General features: G+C 35.9%; 1 protein-coding gene across 1 annotated transcript in view; it reads left to right on the top strand.

Moving 5' to 3' along the window:
• Nucleotides 1–20,497, top strand: part of DIAPH3 (diaphanous related formin 3) — a 408,148-nt gene that overhangs the window by 39,724 nt on the left and 347,927 nt on the right. The window contains 5 exon segments of the mRNA XM_024767214.1: nucleotides 11,764–11,874; nucleotides 12,155–12,273; nucleotides 13,110–13,226; nucleotides 17,190–17,308; nucleotides 20,265–20,329. Of these exon segments, the coding sequence (XP_024622982.1) occupies nucleotides 11,764–11,874; nucleotides 12,155–12,273; nucleotides 13,110–13,226; nucleotides 17,190–17,308; nucleotides 20,265–20,329 (531 nt within the window).

Below are 20,497 nucleotides of genomic sequence, written 5' to 3'. Positions count from 1 at the left end.
CCTAATGCATACTTTTTGTATTTAATGACACACATGTTACAGGAATGATGAAAACAATAGAGTTCTGAGTCAGGCAGGCTTGAATTTGAGTCCCAGCTCTTCACATCGTAGCTTTAGTGACTCTGGATCAGTTCCCAAATCTTTTCTATACTTCAGTTTTCTCAGTTGCAAGATGGCAATAATCTCAGTACCTAGCTCATTGTTGATGCAAGGATTACATAGGATATAGGTTTAAATGCTTAGTACGCTGCTTGGTTCATTAGCAGAAGCGTTCAGTAAATGCTAGCTTTAAAAAGTAATTTTGGTAAATTAAAAAAATAAAGTCAGTGGAGATTAAATGTGATCTTCATTTTTTAAAGAAACATTACCAGTGTTGATATTAAAATTGATACTTTACTATACAACCCAGCATTTAATGAAAACTTGCTAATGAAAACTTATGTTCACACAAAACTGCATGCACAAATTTTTATAGCAGGTTTATTTGTCATAGCCCCAGACTGGGAACAACCCCGTGTCCCTCAACAGGTGAATGGTTACACTGTGGTACACCGTACATATAATACTATTCCACATCAAAGAGGAATGAACTACTGACTTAACGCAACTTGCGTGAATCTTCAGAGAATTATGCAGATTGAAAAATGCCAGTCCTAAAAGGTTACACACTGTTGAAAAATGCCAGTCCTAAAAGGTTGCCCAGTGTGGTTTCATTTATATAACATTCTTTTTTTTTTTTTTGCCGTACGTGGGCCTTTCATTGTTGTGGCCTCTCCCGCTGCGGAGCACAGGCTCTGGTCGCGCAGGCTCAGTGGCCAGGGCTCACGGGCACAGCCGTTCCGCGGCATGTGGGATCCTCCTGGACCGGGGCACGAACCCGTGTCCCCTGCATCGGCAGGCGGACTCTCAACCACTGCGCCACCAGGGAAGCCTTATATAACATTCTTGAAATAACCAGATTATAGAGAACAGTTCTCTAAGAACAGTTTACTGCTTTACTGGTTGCCAAAGATTTGGATTGGGGTCTGGGAAAGTGTTGGGTGTGGCTGTAAATAAATAGCAGGAAGGAGTGTCGTGCAATTAAAGCAGTTCTGTATCTTGATTGCGGTGATGGTTACACAAATCTATACATGTGATGAAATTGCATAGAACTGTACACGCATACACAGATGAGTGTAAAGCTGGTAAAATCTGAAAAGCTCTGTGGATTGTACCAATTTCAACTTCTTGGTTTTGGTATTGTACTATAATGATGCAGGATGTTACCAATGGGAGGAATTGTGTGAAGAGTACTCAGGACCAACCTGTACGTATTTTTTTTTTTTTTTTCAACTTCCAATGGATCTATAATTATTTCAAAATAAAAGTTTTAAAAAATCTTGATAAAATTGGGCTTCCAACTTTTTTTACAACATTATTACATCATTTGATGTTTGAAAGCTGTGAGGGAAAGGATAAAGAAGGGCTCTTTAAGAACGAAGTCAAGTTTTGCCTAGGTAAATGACATGATTGACTCATTAATTGGAAAGTTTGACTATTGCAACCTTAAAATTCTTGGTTATTTGTCATATTAAATTTGTTTTGGCTACCAGACATTAAACTAAATCTATCTGGTCTTTTAAAATCCTGATTACTGTATGAACTTGAAGGCAAACTGCATGAGTCAAAAAAATTCTTGGGTAAATTTATTCATTTCTATTATGGGTAGTTACTCTGATTTTACTGAAGGTGCTAAGTTATGGAAAAATAACTTTATAGTTACGATAAAATATGATAAAAAGAACTATTAATTAAAAACTATAAATTAAGATTACTATTCCATAGAAGACAGTAAGACTTGAAGAAATGAAAATATATTTGTCTAGAGAATTGATACAATTTTGAAATGATTTTTTAAACAGTTTTATTGAGATAAAATTTATTCATTTAGAGTGTACAATTCCATGTTTTTTTATGTATATTCAGAACGGTGCAATTTTCACCACAGTCAATTTTAGTACATTTTCATCATCCCCAAAAGAAAGCCCTCATGCCCTGGCCGTCACCCCTCGGTGCCCTCATTATCTCTAGCTGTAGGCAGCCAATACTCTACTTTCTCCCTCTATAGAGTTTCGTATTCCAGATGTTTGGTATCAGTGAAATCACAGCGTATGTGGTCTTTTCTTCCTTCTTTCACTTAGCATAGTATTTTCAAGGTTCATCCATGCTGTAGGATGTATCAGAGCCTCATTTTGTTGTGGTTGTTGTTGATGCCGTATATGATGCTGCTGTATGGTATCCGGCATTTCGTTTATCAGTTGTCAGGTGGTGGGCATGTGGACTGTTTTAAACTTTTTGGTTATTATGAACAATGCTACTGTGAATATTTGTGGGGACGATTTCTTTCTTAATGACGGCTTATTTGCCATATTTAGTGTTAAGGCATTAAGGGTGGAGAGGAGGGGCTAGCAGCAGCCTCTCTCTGGACAGCTGTGGAAATTGCTTGAGGAATTTTTATCAGGATACAGGTGGCTGATTATATTAGCTTTTATGAAACTAATTGCTTAAGTTGTAATTAAGTATATTTTCTGTTACACTTAGTAGTGTCATTTTTTGTGTGTGTGTGTGTGTGTGTGTGTTTTTTTTTTTTTTTTTTGCGGTACGCAGGTCTCTCACTGTCGTGGCCTGTCCCGTTGCGGAGCACAGGCTCCGGACGCGCAGGCCCAGCGGCCATGGCTCACGGGCCCAGCTGCTCTGCGGCACGTGGGATCTTCCCGGACCGGGGCATGAACCCGCGTCCCCTGCATCGGCAGGCGGACTCCCAGCCACTGCGCCACCAGGGAAGCCCTTGTCATTGTTTTTTGATGTCCTATAAACACTATAATTTCTTGATAGAGTTTTTAAAGTTTAATTTTCAGTGAGAAGTGAAAGGTCATTTTAGCATCATTTAAATTCATTTCTTGTGAATTGTTCTCAATTGAACAATTCAAAGAATTGTTCTCAATTCTAATATTCCCTACTAAACCATTTTGTTGTGTGTTTATACTCTAATGGATGTTTCTTCTTCCTGTTAAGTCAAATGTATGAAATAGCTAGCAGGTAGCAAGCTTAAGTTAAGAGTAAAGTTATTGTTTTCCTGATAGCTAACTTAGGGGGAAAAAAGTAAGTAGATTCTCTTTTCTGGGGTTGCTAATTCTATTTCCTTTAAAATGATCAAACAGTACTTTAGTAATATCTAAATACTTTTCTCTCTGGGTGTTTCTAAAGTTAACAAAAAAAAAAAATGTTTTAGAACTAGCTGATTATCAATTTTCCCATAAAGCTATTGCTCTAAGTACCCATTTTATTCCATTAGCTATTTAAGTTGCATTTATTAAAATGTACTAGTCAGGGGTGATATTAGCAAATGAAATTAAAAATAAAACTTGTTTGTTTGTCTCTGAATAAAATAGAAACCAATTGTTTGCTTTTAAATTGGAGAAAATGGGAGATAGTAAAATTAAAAAATTCCTCATTGTTCTCTTAGTGCAAAGTATATTTATTCCAAAGTACTTTTTAAGGGAGGATTGTTACATTTACTTAAGTCTGCTAATAATAATGATGAAGATAACGTGACTACCTCTGATTCTGATAGGGTCCAGTCTTCATGTGTGTGATTAGCTCCTTGTGTTGCCTGGGTCTTCCTTAGAAGAGGGTTGGAATAATGTGAGTGCACCAATCTCTAGTATCTGTCACACTTTGATTTTCATTGTTATTTTCATTTCTATCCTCTTATTATTATTTTTTCTTTCTATGTGTGTCTTCTTTCTTCTCTTGTTAGAGCCATACTTTGCTAGAGTGTCAGAAGCATTATCTAGATCCTAAAGAGTTTGTTCAAACCCATGTTGTTGGGCATAGGGCTGATGGGATTGTGGTAGATTTTTGTCAGGAAAGGAATCAAAGTGTGGGAATCCTGGAGTTTTTGGGGTTGGCTATTTGACTTTTCCTCTGCATCTGTGTCCTCAGTGACGGCACGCTGTACCTTCCCTTCCTATGGTGTCTTCCTGGACTCTTGGAGTGTCAAGAACACAAAGGATCTGTGGTTTTATGCCACTTGTAAACTACCGTGTTAGTCTGCCACACTTGTATGGGTGCTGCTGTCAAAAGACACGAACTCCTAGGTCAAAAACAAAGGACTTCAGTTACCTACAGCCATAGCAGTAGCTCAAGTATCAGCTTTGTCAACCCCAGTTTCCAGTTTCAGTGGGTTGTGTTATAGGGACGACACCCTGAGCTTAGAGAATCCAAGTCTGCTATCATGGGCAGCAGTTACTCTGACTGATACAGGCTGTGATGAGCTCCATTCCATTTGTCTCCCAGAGTATTTATTTAATTAAGCCTGCTGGTCAGCAGTGCTTCAAGCAGCAGGTTGAGGCTGCCCTGCAGTACTGACTTCAGGCATGCCTTCCAGGTCCCAGATCCCATCAGCTGAACAAATCCTGTAAACCGTCAGGGTCTATCTTAGGACACCAGGAGGCTTTCTTATCTTCTTCTGTTGCTTTTTCACTCGGCCTGAGGTATTAATGATTGCACAGACTTCCCTTTGTTCAGCAAGGAGGACATCTGGCGCAACTCCTTCATCTGTAACAACCCTGCCAGTGAGTGAAAGCTGACCTGAGTGCCTTGCAGGGCTGATGCAGTGTCACTGATTACTTCAGCTAAAACCAGGGACACATTTCGTATCATCTGTTCTAATTCAGTGACTCATCGTAGGGATAACTGTCTGCAGGTGCACGTATGTAGTGATCAGTGTTCTCTCCAGGAAACTCCCCAGAGTAACCAAAGTTCGCCTGGGTGTGGAGAGATGGCCACAGTTGTCTGAGGCTGTACGTGTGCTGATACTGTTTCCTCACACACCTGAGCATCTCTTATGAGCACCTCTGAGGTGTAAGTCATGGTGTTTTGGGAGAGAGAGGCATGTTAATGCCTGGCTTCCCCACAAGATACATAGTTTTGAAGGTGCACATGGTGTTCCTGGAAGGAACATGTTGTTTATAGTTGTTGGGGACCCCCAATTGGGATCTCTATCAGTTGGGCTACCAGGTGACAGTGCTTTCAACAAGGCCTCCCAGCCAGCTGATAAATTTTTGGATTCTCAGTTCAGGAAATAATTGAGTCCAGTCTTTATTTTGGAGGGACTGTCTGAAGACATGGCTGCAATGGCAGGTCGTGTTACAGGAGCTTGGAGAACACAGATCTTTCAGAATGGGCTGTGGGTCTGCCTGCCCTTTTGCTCTGGAGGGGAGATGCTGTCTCTGTCTTCCAAGATGGTTTGCTATACAGACATCCTTGTCAAGGTCTTGCAGAAGAAAAGCCATCTGTACCTCTACTTGCAATACATGCAGAGACACAGAGAGAATTGCCTGGCAGCAGAGAGCAGACCGTTGCACCTCCTTCTGCCACCTTTTTGGCTTCTTTTCCTTCAACCTGATGCTCCTGGTGTTGTTCCTGTATACACAAAGGTGTGCGTTTGTTGTACCTTGATGTTGAGTGAATGGAACAAAACCTTCACTATTTTCGGTTCATATGATACTACAGAGTAGTAGTACAAAGTACTCTGTACTTTGAAATATGTTACTTGGCAATAATCGACAAATATGACATTGAAACAAATCAGTTACAATGCCTTTTTGAATTTAGCCAAGGTTATTAGCTTCTGTTTGTTTTGTTTCCCTTACCCCTTAAATGCTCAAAATGTACCCAAGTTTAATTTTGCACGAGACCAAGCGAAGGTCTTCCTATAATGAATAGTCATATCTTGATTTACTGTTTCTTTTTGTTTCAAGTATCTCCTACCCCCTCAAAAAAGTCAGTGTTAACTAGAGTTATTTTTAATATCAAGTAAGTCGTTCGCACATTTAATGAAGGATACAGAGTGTACTAGAACGTTTATCTTTAGGATCACTGTTGGGGCATTCCAGAGGGATGCAGAGATCAATTTATTTTAATTCCTCTCTTTTTTTACCACTACTTTTATTGAGGTTTGCAGCAGTTTGGTTACTGTATCTATATGAATCAAACTGTTAAGCATATTAAAATGGACTAGTATATAATATGCCATTAAGCTAATAAACATTAAAGAAACAGTAAAATAACACACTAACGTGAACTCATATTGTCATGTGGAGCACACACCTACTAAACTAAAAAAATCATTTTTGTCCTAGAGTATACTGCCAATTTTCTGAGTCTGTGTAATACATTTTTTCACTTATGCTACAATAGACCACCAAAAAGATAACACTTAATTCATGACTCAAGGTAACTGCAAAATTTCATAATTAACCAGTCAATTAGTTAATTATTCAGAGATTGCGGTTCAGGGTTCTGCTAGATATTAGAACTATAAAGATGAATGAAATACACTGCTTAAGTCCTTAAGAAGCTTATACTCAGGAATTTATAGCTGGCTAATGTTTCATATGAAAATTGCAATACTAGGAGTTTCAACAAAATGGGAGAACGCAGAAGAAATTCATGATGTCTCAGGGGGAGTGTCTGAATAAACCTTTAAAAATCCAAGTTCTGTCTTGAATCCAACTGTTCCTGTTCATATAAATTAGGGCCTCTTGAATCCTTCAGTTTATTTCTCTGCATCTGTATGAGATATATGCAGTTACCTCAAGCTCTGACTTGTCCTCTTACTGTGTTCATTTACCGAATATTTAATTGGAAATATAAGTAAAATTATAGGACTTTACATATGCTGATATACTTCACTCTTTCTGTGTTTGTCTACATAATGTAGTAGTCTATTTTAGTTTATATTCTGAATTAATGCATGAGATTTTAAAATTCTTTGGAGTTTCTTTAGTTGCACTGGAGGCAAGATATTTCTCTGTAAGCATCATTTACTCATTTTAACTTGATAATGTAGAATTTGATTGTGCAAAGAGAGACAGATGATTTCTGCTATGGGGTAGAAAAGATGAATAGCGGTCTGACCTGTGTCTTCCAGGCCCAGATAGTAAGTATTCACAGGTTCTGATAGGATTTTTATTTAAGTACTTTACTGGTGCTTGTTTCCAGTCTGAATTTAGCTTCGGAAGCTGATATGTTTTCAGTGTAGTATAGCCATCATTTTACATGTGAAAACATGTTATATTCAGGATGAATATGTTGACCAAGTGTGAACTTTCTAAAGAATGTTTGCTTTTGCTGTTTGTTGGATACCTTTTCAATTCCTTCCACATAATCGTGGAGAAAGCATCTGTGCTGGTGGCCTTTGAAAAACCTGGACAGGCCTGTGTTCGAGGCTCAAGCATCACTGCTGTTAGTATACCTGGCATTTTGTACTTAAACTTGTTTGTCTGAAAAGGGTTGGAAACCAAAGGTTAAATATGCATAAAGTGTTTATTTTTTCTCCTGTTTGTGTTGCACGTAGTGATAGACAGCAGTAAATTAAATTGTGTACTAGAGGAACTTTAGGTGATGCATATTCACATGTGAAGAAACCTTCTCACTTCATTTTCAAGGGCAGAAAGCTGCTTTGCTGATTAAGTGATGAAAATTCCAGCATGTGTCTTTGTCTTGCTGTTTAACCCCTTTCTACTTCTAATGATTTTCCTTTGATCATTTGCCTTGTTCTTAAGATTGCCTTTGACAAGCTCTATCCCTCATATTGAATATCTTTGAGATTTTTGCTTACAGATTATCTACTTTGTCCCCTGTTACATGTCTTTACCCCTCTAGTTTACAACATTGCTGACATTTGTCCCACTATTTGTAATTACTGTTTTGGCTGCTTATTTTCCTAATCCTTGGCTATGTGGGGTTTGCTGGTCTCAGCTTTTGTAGGACATTTTCAGTCTGTTGCTGTTCTTCAGGAAATCCTCAACTGTCCCGAATTCTAGCTGGATATGTGCGTGCCTGTGTGTGCAGACACATCTTTATAGCTAGAAGTTATGTTAAAAATACCTTTTCTCATGTAAGGCTCCTTTTTGATAATTGGGGCAAGAGTAACAAATGAGGTTACAGCATTTACTTTCCATATTATTAGAACTGAGTACATATCTAACACCTAAAGATGTGTCTTACTTATAAGCCTTGTTTAAACCAAAGGTTAACGAGCAGTATTTCTAAAGTATAAAGGTACATTTGGAGCAAGGAGAATATTTTAGAGCCAGTTTTAATTGTATGCTTTCATTTACTGGTTGCATATGGTACATGTGAGAAGGAAAATGTTTTCCATGTGCAGCAGCAGTTCTGTCCCTTTGTAGAAACTTCTCGTCAAGTCACCAATTTGCCAGATGCAGTGGTAATTATCTTATTTGACCTATTAGAGCATTTGACACAGTTGATCACTCTCCCTGTTGACACACTTTTCTCCCATTCTTCCAGGACACCACAATCTCTTCATTTATCTTCTACCACATTGATAGCTTTTTACTTTTCTTTAACTCATTTCCTCAACCTTCAAATCAAAACCTACAATTGAAATGTCCCAACCAGTTCTTGTACCTCTTCTCTCTCTCTTTACTACTCTTTCGGTGATTCCATCTAAGATCTTGGTTTTTACATACAAATGCTATGGTAATCTCTTTCTCCAACTGGAGTCTCCTATATCCAATTTCCTTTTCTAGTTTTTTCGATGAGGATCAATAATAGACAATATTTCCAACTTAACATCTCCAAAACTTAAGTCCTGATCTTTCTTCCCAAGCCTGTTTCCTCTGTTTATGCTGATTTTTTTCTAGCTTAATGTCAGCCTTTGAATTGCCCAGGCAATTCAAACTGTGGATTCAGTCTTGCCTCCTCTCTTTCTATAGTAGTGATTCCTGTCTTTTTCATTTCATAGCTGCATCCCTGGTACCAAGAAGTGCTTAGTAGACATCATTAACAGGCTTGGAAGGAATGAAATGCATGAGCTAGTAAACAGAGAAGGTCTTGTGCTCAAAGATAGAACCTTCAGATAAGTTAGGATACTCCCAGGAGGGCAGAAACTCTTGTTTTCTTACCCTCGTCAGTTCCAGAGGAAGGTGGCTTTTGCCTGCTGTTGAAACTGTTAGTATGGCATAATTAGTGCAAATTAATGGAGATCATATATGCTACATTTTGGGAACATCAAACAGAACATGGTGATTAATTCTTTCTGATGAATATCACAATTTCATTATTTCCTTGAGTTTCTGTTAATATTCCAGCATTCACTAATTTCTTAAATGAATGTATGATTCCTAATGTACATTTCAATCTCAGAATTTTAGAAGCAGGATTTATCCTATTCTCCTGTGAAATTTGTTTCTTTCCTTGCATTTTATGTCTCTGTTAATGGTCCCACCTCCTATCTAGTTGAACAGCAAAGGTGGGAGGACTTGTAAATTCTTTTCTTTTGCCTCAACCACATGTTCACCCAGCCATCAAATGTTTTTCAAATGTTGTTCAAGACCTCCTCATCGCTCAACGAAGCTACTTGTATGATAGCTTCTTAACTTGAATCTATTACCTCTATTATCGCCGCTCCTGCATAAAATCCTTTATGATTTCCCCTATTTCCAGCTGAGTCAGAAAGTTCTGATTCGGCACATGAAGCTGTGCCTCCTCTGTCTGGCTTCATCTTTATTGGGTACTTCCCCTGTTCTCCCAGTTCCCGCCTTACAAACTGCTCAGGAAATCTGAATTCCTTGTAACTCAGCAAAAGAGCCCAGATCTTTGAACATGTAAACTGCTCTGCTTTAAACATCTTGGTCCTCCTTTTCATCTGGCTGTCTCCCTATTAATCCTTAAGAGTCAGTACTGTTCCTCAGCTTTCCTTGTTTTTATTTACTGTCTCCACATTCTCATCATATACTGAACACATCTCTTACAGTACATAGTATATTTGTGTTACTGAACCTGCTTATCTTCACTAGGGGAGGCAACATGTCCTATTTTACCTTTTTAGTTCCTGAGCCTTTTCTACTGTCTCTAGGAATTGAGTTATATGGGATAGATGCCAGATTGGCTCCCACTTATGCTGCTATGCTATACCAGTGTGAAATCATGTGATAAAAAAGGTCTAAATGTCTCAATATATGTATTAGAAATCTAGAAGGAACTCTTTGGTCTTTATCTTGATTATAGAATTTTTTATCTCTAAGGATGTAAATCAATACATTTTACTGTATGTAGACATATGTTTACATGATATAAATTAATCAAAGAGTGGTTGTAGGTCATGATAGTGGCAAATTACTGTTACAGTTGGGAAGGGATCCTAAAGAATTAAATTCATTATTTCGGCTTAAGTCAGTTCCTAGTTTTATTTTTATGAAAAATTGCCTTTTAAAACGTTTCCTGGGAATAATTTGGATGATTCTTTTCCCTTCTTTCTCCTCAATTTCATGCTAATATTATTCTACACATATCAACTTTCCATTTAGGTGATATTTGCTGCTAATTTTTATGTTGTTTATTTTTGCTTCTTTCTTTGAGTTGTCTATAATTTGCATCTTTTCCTGGAAACCTGGTGACTAATACTAATTTAATTTCTCTGAACATAGAGAAATTAAATTAGTATGCTAATTTAAATATTTGTATGCTGTTTGAGATCTTTTAAAATGCTGAAAAAAACATTTGTGGGTATTGGGTAATGACTGGCAAGGAAGTGGAAAGAAAGCATTTTAAACTTGACTTTCTGACATGAACTGGTTACAGCTGAGTGAACGTGTACTGGAAAGGTAGACACCGTTTTAAGTTTTTTCTTTTTTCCTTTTAAATATGTTTTCCTTTTCCCTCTCTTTCAAGTTTTGACAGTAGAGGCATGCTGGCCAGATTTTAGTGTTTAGATATCAAATAGAACAATTATAATATATTTCAACCAGCAGGAACTGAGACCCCTGTTGGTGTCTTAATCCCAAAATGGCATTTTAAATTCATATAACCTTGCCTTAAGGGATGGAGAAAGGACAATTTAGGGAACAGCATGAGGTTAAACACATTGATCAGTAAGCTGGTCTTTCTTGTTAGATTTTGGTAGAATGTGGACTTAGAAAAATAACATCATCAACAACAGCAAAGAATTCTTTGCTTCTCTAGAAGCAACCTCTTTTGCTTCCATTATATAGATTTTGGATAATGAAAGATATAATTCAGCCAGGGATTAAAAAAAAAAGGAGATCCAGGTTGAAAGTCGGACTGTTAAATATGAATGGGAAAATACAGCAATTTTTAATTTTCATCATTTACGTTATATACTAAAGCATTTAGTTAGCTATGTTATTTCTTTATGTCTTCTTGATAAGTGTAACACACAGTAAGCTGAATTTTTGTCAAAGTGTAGGAACCATTGCCTGATAAGTTAACTTCTAGTAATTAGCTGTGCAATGTTCATAATATAATTTTTGGTTATAACAACCCCATTAACTAGTTTCAGGCCTTTGCTAACTCTCATTGACTTAAAGTCTTTGGGTTTCTCTTGATGAATGGGAAATTATTTTATTATCCTATTTTAGGATAGGATCTATCTAAGGATATTTATAGTTTTTCAACTAGTGTGTGTTCAGTTTATGTCTTATGTGTATGGAATGATATTTTTGGAGAAGAACTTAACTTTTGGTTGGAGTGAATTAAAAAGTCCCCTGAAACTATATTTCTTGTCTAATTTGTAATTGACTAAAATATTTTACATACAAATTATCGTTTTAATAGACTCACCTGTGAAGGAAGATATTTGATAATACTTGGAACACAGCCTTGATGTTTCAGTTCTATTACTCCTTTAATGTCAGAATCCAAGTCTAAGTCTTGCTGTGTAATTTATTGTAGGTAGCATGTATGCAGCTTATCAATGCCCTTGTTACATCTCCTGATGATTTGGACTTCAGGCTTCACATCAGAAATGAATTTATGCGTTGTGGATTGAAAGAGATATTGCCAGTAAGTGCCCTGCAGTCTCCTTATTAATATTTAAATTAGAGAAGTACTTGAGTAGGGGGAAATTTAGATAAATTACCTTCAAGAATAATTTATCTGTGGGAAAAAAGGCTTGAGTATAAAATCTATTTTTGAAATAGATGATAAGGTTTGAGTATTATTTAACACTTTAAGTGTTTGAATGCTGTAAATCAAGTTGAATGGTTGGTTTATTGTTTATCATTAATTTTTTGCATCGTTAAAAACAAAACTGTTCCTTATAACTCCTATTTAATATCTCTAGAATTTAAAACGTATTAAGAATGATGGCCTGGATATCCAACTTAAAGTCTTTGACGAGCATAAGGAAGAAGATTTGATTGAGTTCTTCCATCGCCTCGAAGATGTTAGAGCTGAACTTGAATATCCTTTTGTTCTGAAGTCTAATCAAATATGTAAAATTACTGCTAACCCTTAAACAGCCCCCACCCCATAAAATATTAAACTTCTGAAGCCATTTCTAGATAAACGATATAAAATCAAACCTTTATTGAATCAGAAGGATGTTTGTATAAACCTTTTTAATTTTATTAGTTTATGTGCGTTTTTGTGAATACATGCATATGCAAATGGATGTTACAATCTACAAATGGATGCTTTTTAGACAAGCCTCTTATGTACACATGTACAATCTGTTCTTTTTGTTTGGCACCTCCCCTCCCCCTAGTGCCTTCATCATTAGGAATAGGTGCCCTTAGCCTGCTGGTTAGTTCCTACCCTGTACCTTGGGTGTATCCTCATACGGGCCTTTGTTAATTCTGTGCATCTGCAGATGTCTGTGCTTGTCCAGAGATCTGCCACCTTTCTGTCTTCCACTGGGGCTGCTCCATGGTAGGTAATGCCTGGCACCAGCCCTCTTGGTCAGGGCTCCCCCAGAACCCAAAGACTTCATTAACAGCCAGCTGCCCACTACTCTTTCTGCCAGCAGTATCTTGGCTCAAGAGAGGAATACTGGTTGGAGTTGATTGTGGAGGAGAAGCCAGGAAGTGTCAGGTCAGGTTGTCATTTGCACATAGTTTTCCCTCTATTCTCATTCCTAACTACATGTGTTTTATTATATGCTGAGTATATATGATGCCTATTTTAGGTTAAGATACACAGTAATCTTTCGAAGCCTTACAGAGCAGATTCCGTGTCACATTATTGCAGTTGTTCGGTATAGAGGATAAATAAATCCACATATTCCTTAATCAGTTTACTGAAGCGAATGATCTTCACAACATGGTGTGGAACACAGTTAAGGAAACCAGAGCAGAGGGATATTTCATTTCAATTCTGCAGCATCTTTTGCTGATTCGAAATGATTATTTTATAAGGTAAGAGGAAGCTATATTCTAATATTTTCTTTCACTAATAAAATTCTATTAATTGTGAAATTCACCTGATGTTTGATTTGGGCAAGCAAATATTTTTAAGTTTTGTATTTCTTTCATAATATTGATTCATAGAATGCACTGTTTCCTCTGGGCATATATTTAGGTAGAAGATGGTATAAAATGATATTACTATTACTTTCTAAGCTCCAGCAGATTCTTGGTTACAACTTTTCAGCTGAATAAAAATGCAAACTAGCAACAAATTACTAGTTTACTGCGTGATGAATAATGTTTTCTGGTTAGTCCGTAGGCAGTAGGAATGGCAGATACTAAACATCACTTTTATTAGTGTTTAAGTAGCTAGCAAGTTCCTTAATAATACAGTTGTGTTTAATGTTGCTACTGTATCAGAACGCTAGACAAATGACTTCTCAAGTTTGATTATATCCTAGACATCTTGAGCGTAACAAATTGTTTAAAGAAAATAATTGTTTATCCATGTTTATCTGTAGTTATATATGGATAGTAACACTTGAGCTGCTGGACTGTTATGAAGATTAAAATGGTAACATGAGTGAGACTCCTAGCCAAATATCTGGCGTATGGTGTATGCTCAATAAATGTCCTCTATACCCTCTTAACTCTTTTATTACTGTTTTATGAAGGAAGCTGAGATCTTTGAATATAAAACCATTTTGGTCACCTTTAATTTAATTTTGCTGAAATTTATTCTCAAATACTATGGGTAATGTGTCTTTTCTTACTCTAATTTCAAGTAGAAGGAGTTGCTAGATAGTCTCATTCAGGCTGTGTCCTCTAGGTGATGTCAGAGGGTGCAATTTAGGTTTTTGATGTACCTAACAAGTGAATAGAATAAAAGTCCAAACGTGGTAAAACTTTAGGTTCTTCGAGATGAGTACAGATCATCCACCCTACCTCTTTCCTTTGTAGAATTGGGAAGTCCCCGTGGTATTCTAAAATAGAGTTCAGGAACCTGTTTTGAGTCTTCATTTGCTTCTTTCTCATATTTTATTAAAATAAGACACTTTAAATATTTAACCACTCTATAAATGCTAGATAAAAAATACTAATACTTGATTAATAATATTTTTAAGTATCATAGGTACCCCACTAATTGTAATACTATACTCTCCTGAAGATTTACCTAAAAATAAACTTGGAACTTCCATTTATTCTAAAGTAGCCCCATCCTTTTCTTGATACCTGTGTGGTTGGTCTTGTCAACCTCTGATTTTTTGCTGCTTGAATTTCCAAGAATTTAAGACTGCTGTTTGCTTTTGAAGCGTTGAATGTGTCTGCAGTGTAACAAAGGGGGTTATTTAATCCCTTCATCTGTGTTCCAGGGAGCATGTGGTTGTGTCTAACTTCAAAACAGATTAAAAAGCACAACTGTAGTGGGGCACACTCAGGCGAGCCTTTCACTTTAGTGGAATCAAGAGTCTAAAGAAATATTACATTGTAGCATTACCAAAGTGACATTAGTGAAGCATAGAAGTTCATCTAGTTTGGTCATTTTTTGAGTAACACCTTTTAAGTTTGATACTCGTCTGTGTTGCCTTCTTTCTTGGCTCTTTAAGCCTGAGGCCCTTGGTCTTTGTTCCAGATATGGTTGCTATGAAGGCAGAATTCTTCCCATGACTGCCGTAGTGAAGGTGATCCCATCGATTCTTTCCTATGTTCCAAAATTCTCAGTTATTTATTACTATTATTGTTGTTGTTGATTCTTATAGTGAGTATACATTTATTACAAGATAGAGTCAGAATTGTGGTCACTTACATAATACTTTTATTATATATTCATCCTTTTACTTAACATACAGTAAATTTTACTCTTTTTGCTGTGTAGTCCAAGATTCATAAATCTTGTTCTTTTGGTTTTACCTTCATTTTTCGGTTTTACTATCTCGAATGGACCTAGATTTCACCTTTCAGAAATATTCAGTTATCTGAACATTTTCGACTGATGAACATTTAAAATTAATATTGACATTAATAAATACAACTTTTGAAGTTTTTTATTAGTTAATTTTCATTGTAGAATGCAAAATATTGTCATTTAAAAGAACTAGTGCATAGGAAAATTAAAATCTTTGCTTACTTTCACATCTGGAACAAAAGGAAATTTTACTGAAATGGAACTTGATTGGAGAATGTACATCAAAGGTCCCGCAGAAAAATCAAATGCAGTAAGATAATTGGAAGGTGGATAGAAGATCAAATTCAATTCTGTAACAAATTAGTAATGGCTTATTGTGTGCAGAATAGCATGTTAGTTGAATGTGCATGGGAGATAATTTCTGATATTTGGTAAAAAAGAAAACTGCAGAGAAAGTGAAGGTGATTTCAAAATATTCTCCAACAAAAATGACTTTTATTAATGAAGTAATGACATTTATGTTTATCCCCTAATTACGCTGTTTACATATTCCTCTGACATATTCACTACCTTACCAATATCACTCATAGAGATTATTTTCTAGATTTACATTTCTGAATTCCAGACGTACATTGTTCTTTACTAGTATTGCCTTACTGAAAGAGTTTTTGCATGAATTTTCAGCTACATTATAAATGAGCTCATAATTTAGGGTGGTGGAAGTGAGAAAACACTTAATGACATTATGTTTTTTAAAAACATTATACACAATAGCTGGTGTTAATTTAAGCCATGTTTTTATTAAAACAACATCAAGATAACATTAAATTAGAGTTAAAAAAGGGACAGAGTGCGTCATCTCAGTTTTTAATGTGATAGCTAGAAACGTGTGTGCAATTTATGTACCTCAAGTGTAAATGTGGTTATTATAGCTAAAATATTAGGGAATGGGAGATTATTTCATTGAAAGAAGTTGAGAAAATTGAGGAAAGCATTGATAATACCTTCTTGCTTTAATTTGTATCCAAGAACACTATGTCTTGAATATTTTTACTCTATGACAATTAATGAACATTGTCTTATTTGCTAATGTTAAGCTGTAGTGAATTTTATTCAGCATCATGGATGGTTTATTAGGTACCAGGTAAATGGTCCAGGGCAGTAGGTCATAGTATACAGGGAAGGAAGTCTCAAGTAGCTGGAGGCATCGTCACATACGTGGTGAGAAGGGGTTGGAGAGGAAAACTATGCAAAAAGTCATTGAGAAGAAATAGTCCTAAGTGGTGGTTCGGATGGAGGACTGTATTCATTAGAATATTACCCACCCTCTCTATCACTCTCTCTATCACTGTAGTTTGGTTTTGTTTGTAAAATCTTCTGGATATTTCTTTCACGTTTGTTGGCTTGAGTTTTAAGGGATGTAGTTTAGCTTATTACTAACACAGGTGGATTGAACTTAATTGTACTAACACATGAAGCCTATTTGGGGATTTTAATTAAATTTAAATTTTGGACAAAAATTGTTATGCTGAAGTTTTCTAGCTTTCTTTTGAGTAAGGAACATTCATTTGATATTGTTTATAATTCACAGTATCACAAACATTCTAAAAACAGTGAACTGTATGTTTTTAAGAACCTGCCAGATAATTTTTTAGAAAATATATCTTTTGGTTTGTATTAGTAAAATGAATTAATGGTAGCTCTTTCAGTATGGTACAGTGATAGGTTGATGATCTCTGCTGAGGACTGCTTTTAAGTACATATCACTTCATTTTAATATTCTATTTCTTACTGCCTACTAATTAAGTCAAGATTCTGACTTTTGCAAGAAAATGATCTTTAAAGCACACTGTATTTATAGCTAAAAGATCATAAAAAATGTAATGTGTTAAAATCATTAGAAAGAAAGTGGCAGTTGTATTTACTCTCACTCCCATGTTAAATCTATATGTCAACTGTTGAAACTATACAATTGTATATTATTGAAGTAGAAATCGAGCTACTGAAATGTTTTGATGTAAAGTTACACTAATAGAGTGTACATTTATTCTTTTCCTTGGTTCTAGGCAACAGTACTTCAAATTAATTGATGAGTGTGTATCCCAGATTGTACTGCACAGAGATGGGATGGATCCAGACTTCACATATCGAAAAAGACTAGACTTAGATTTAAGTCAGTTTGTTGGTGAGTGTTTCTCTGTTATTTAAATGAAAATACCTTATGTCCCTTACCCATGGGTTAGTGCTAGAGTGTTGTTTCTCACAGTGTGGGCTGTAGACTCCAGAGGGTCCTGGATACCTTTCAGGAGGTCCTAATAGTCAAAACTATTTTCATAACAATACTGAGACAGTTATTTGGCATTTTTACTCTGTTGATATTTTCAGAGCAATATTGGGAAAACTGCTGGTACTTTGTTGTGAATCAAGGCAGTGGCACCAAACTGTATTAGTAGCCATGGGATTCTTTATTCTCAGTAAAACAAAAGAAATGAAACAAAAAAAGTGCCATTTTTTATTTAAGAATGTCCTTGATAAAGAACTAAAAAAATGTTAAGTTTATTAAATATCTACCTTTGCACACACATCATTTCAATATTCTGTGTGAATATATTCAATATTCAATATATTGTGTGTGTGAATCACTTGTGCTGCAAACCAGAGTCCAATTGGAAATACTTGTGTAATCGTCTGAGCTGCCAGCTGAAATGCCTGCATTTTTTTTTTAACTTTGAAAAAAGGATCGTCATACAAATTGTGGCTACTCAGATGTGAGTGTTTGGCACACACTTTCCTAAAAATGAAATAATATGTGTCTGTAACTTCAATGAAAATGATAGAATATGTTACCAATGATAAAATTGGAATATTCAAGTAAATATTTGAGTTTTGGAAAACTTGTACTTGCTACCATCATCTTGGCAGCTTTGCGGTCCTAAATTTTTTTCTGATGAGATCAGTGGTGGTATTACCCTATCTGTTTATTTTGATATTGTATGATGAGATGTGTCACCATTTGGAGGATCTGCATGACTCTGCAAACCACTCTTTCCCAAATGACCAGGGCTTGATGTGTCTAAATGATTTAAAGGTAACAGTACAAAATGGTCATTGACATCATACCCGATTCCACATTGTAACTAATGTTTAAGAAGTTACCATATGTCAAATCTTGGTTTAGCATTAAAAAGGAATATCTATTATTTGCATGAAGTTGTTTTTTCTTCATATAATATTTGAGTTCAGGAAGAAGTGTGGAATGTATAGAATGAGAAAGGAGTAGATAATACTAGTGAGACTGATAAAGTGAATATTTGTTTCTCTCTGAAGGAGAGAAGAAATTAGGAGTTCTTGGGTGTGGGAGGGACATAGAAATGAAGAAAAATATGCTCTAAATATGTAGCAAACTAAAATGTGGAATGATTCTGAATAGTGTCCGGAGAGAAAACTTTTTCTACCTGGACATTAGGAATATTTTTTCTTGAGTAGGTGAGAGGTTTTGACATTGAATTCTTGAGAAGGAAATACTATATAATCTTTGAATACTTCTCGGCTATATAAGTGAAACATGTTACATAGTTATAATAAGTCCATTGTGTTTATTTATTGTAAATGTTTAGAATAAACTTATAGACACAATGCAGAAGACTTAAGTACAGAAGAGAGTGTCCCTGTATTTACACACTTAGGTGAGAGAGGACAGTAGGGGAGACAGATATTGGAAAGTATAGGGCACAGATAACTCCATATATTAAAAGAGGGATTCAAGAGATGCTGTCTGTGCAACAGGAATCAGAGGATTAAGTATTAATTTAGTGCTATAGAGCCAGCCAAATGAAAGTAAAATTATCAAAAATTGGGATTAGATGGGAAACAGTGTTTTCTTATTTCATAGTAGGAAGTTATCTATAATGTCCTAAATAGTTAAATCAGAAAATAATGGTGTACATACTTTATTTAGAGTTAGGAAGCTAACCACCAGAGTTGTAAGAGGAAACATTTAGGAAGCGGGACTGAGTTTTGGATGCAATGATTTGGTTGACTTTTGCTTCTTCTAACTTGTTCTGTGGTATATTTTCTTAAACCATGTTCATTATTACTTTCATTAAAAAAAGAAAGAAGGGATACAATACATTCATGAGACATCCATAATGAATTCATTCATAATATGAATTACTTCTCCTGCAAAGTATCCCATCATGTGGATACATATCAGAGCTTATTAGTCAATCTATTATTGGTGGACATTTAAGTTATTTGCAGTTTTTTGCTAACATAATTTTTTTTTTTTTTTTTTGCGGTACGCGGGCCTTTCACTGTTGTGGCTTCTCCCGTTGCGGAGCACAGGCTCCGGACGCGCAGGCCCAGCAGCCATGGCTCACGGGCCCAGCCACTCCGCGGTATGTGGGATCTTCCCAAACCGGGGCATGAACCCGTGTCCCCTGCATCAGCAGGCGGACTCTCAACCACTGCGCCACCAGGGAAGCCCTAACATAATATTTTAATGAATATTCTTGCTTAAAGGCAAAGTCCTAGAAATACATTACTAGGTGAAAGAAAATATTAATTTTAAGTTTTAGTACATATTGCATCGTTTCTCATCAGCAAAGTTCCTTAATTATACTTCCACTGTTTTTAGGAGAGTAGGGTTCCCTGTGCTATCTCCAATACTTGACATTAGGGATCATTTAATCTTTGCTTATTTCTCATTAAAACTTTTTATATTTTCATATTACTAGGGAAAATCAAGTATCTGTTCTTATGATTTAGCAATTTTTAACTTTTTTATTCCTAATTTTCTGCTCATTACTATTGCACATTTTCCTAGTTGGTATTGACTATCCTCTTCTCTTTTTTCAAAATATTTATGAATTGAGGATAGCAGCCTTTTAGTATTGTATGTTACAGTTGAACTCCCTCCTCCTTTTGCCTAATACAAGGTTAGAATTGTAATTTGGTTTATCTTTCTCCTTATATTTTGTGACCTTGGTATCATGCTTAGAAAATCCTCCATTCCAACATTCTATGTTTCACCATTTTGTTTATTTTATTACTGACACTATTTCTAATTTTTCTGTTTTTTTTCTTTTTGAACTTTTAAAGTAACAATGAATTTAATAAAAATTTTGTCATTGCAATTTTAGATATTTGCATGTATCAGGTGAAACTAGAAGAGTTTGAAGAGAAAATATCAGAACTTAACAAGAAAGTAAGTAATTTGACTAACTTTGCAAGACTATATGGGGGCTCCTGCAGCTCTGCTTCTGCCTCATGGACTCTGTGCCTTCTTCTCACTTCCTTCTTTACCTCCTTCAGGTATTTGCACAAATGCCATTCTCTGAGGAGGACTTCCTGGACCATTATATTTAAACATTTA

This window comes from Neophocaena asiaeorientalis, unplaced genomic scaffold (genome assembly GCF_003031525.2).
Source record: "Neophocaena asiaeorientalis asiaeorientalis breed wild unplaced genomic scaffold, Neophocaena_asiaeorientalis_V1.1 scaffold127, whole genome shotgun sequence".
Classification (NCBI taxonomy): Eukaryota; Metazoa; Chordata; class Mammalia; order Artiodactyla; family Phocoenidae; genus Neophocaena; species Neophocaena asiaeorientalis.
Note: the sequence above shows the minus strand (reverse complement) of the source record. Positions and strands in the feature narration are given on the sequence as shown.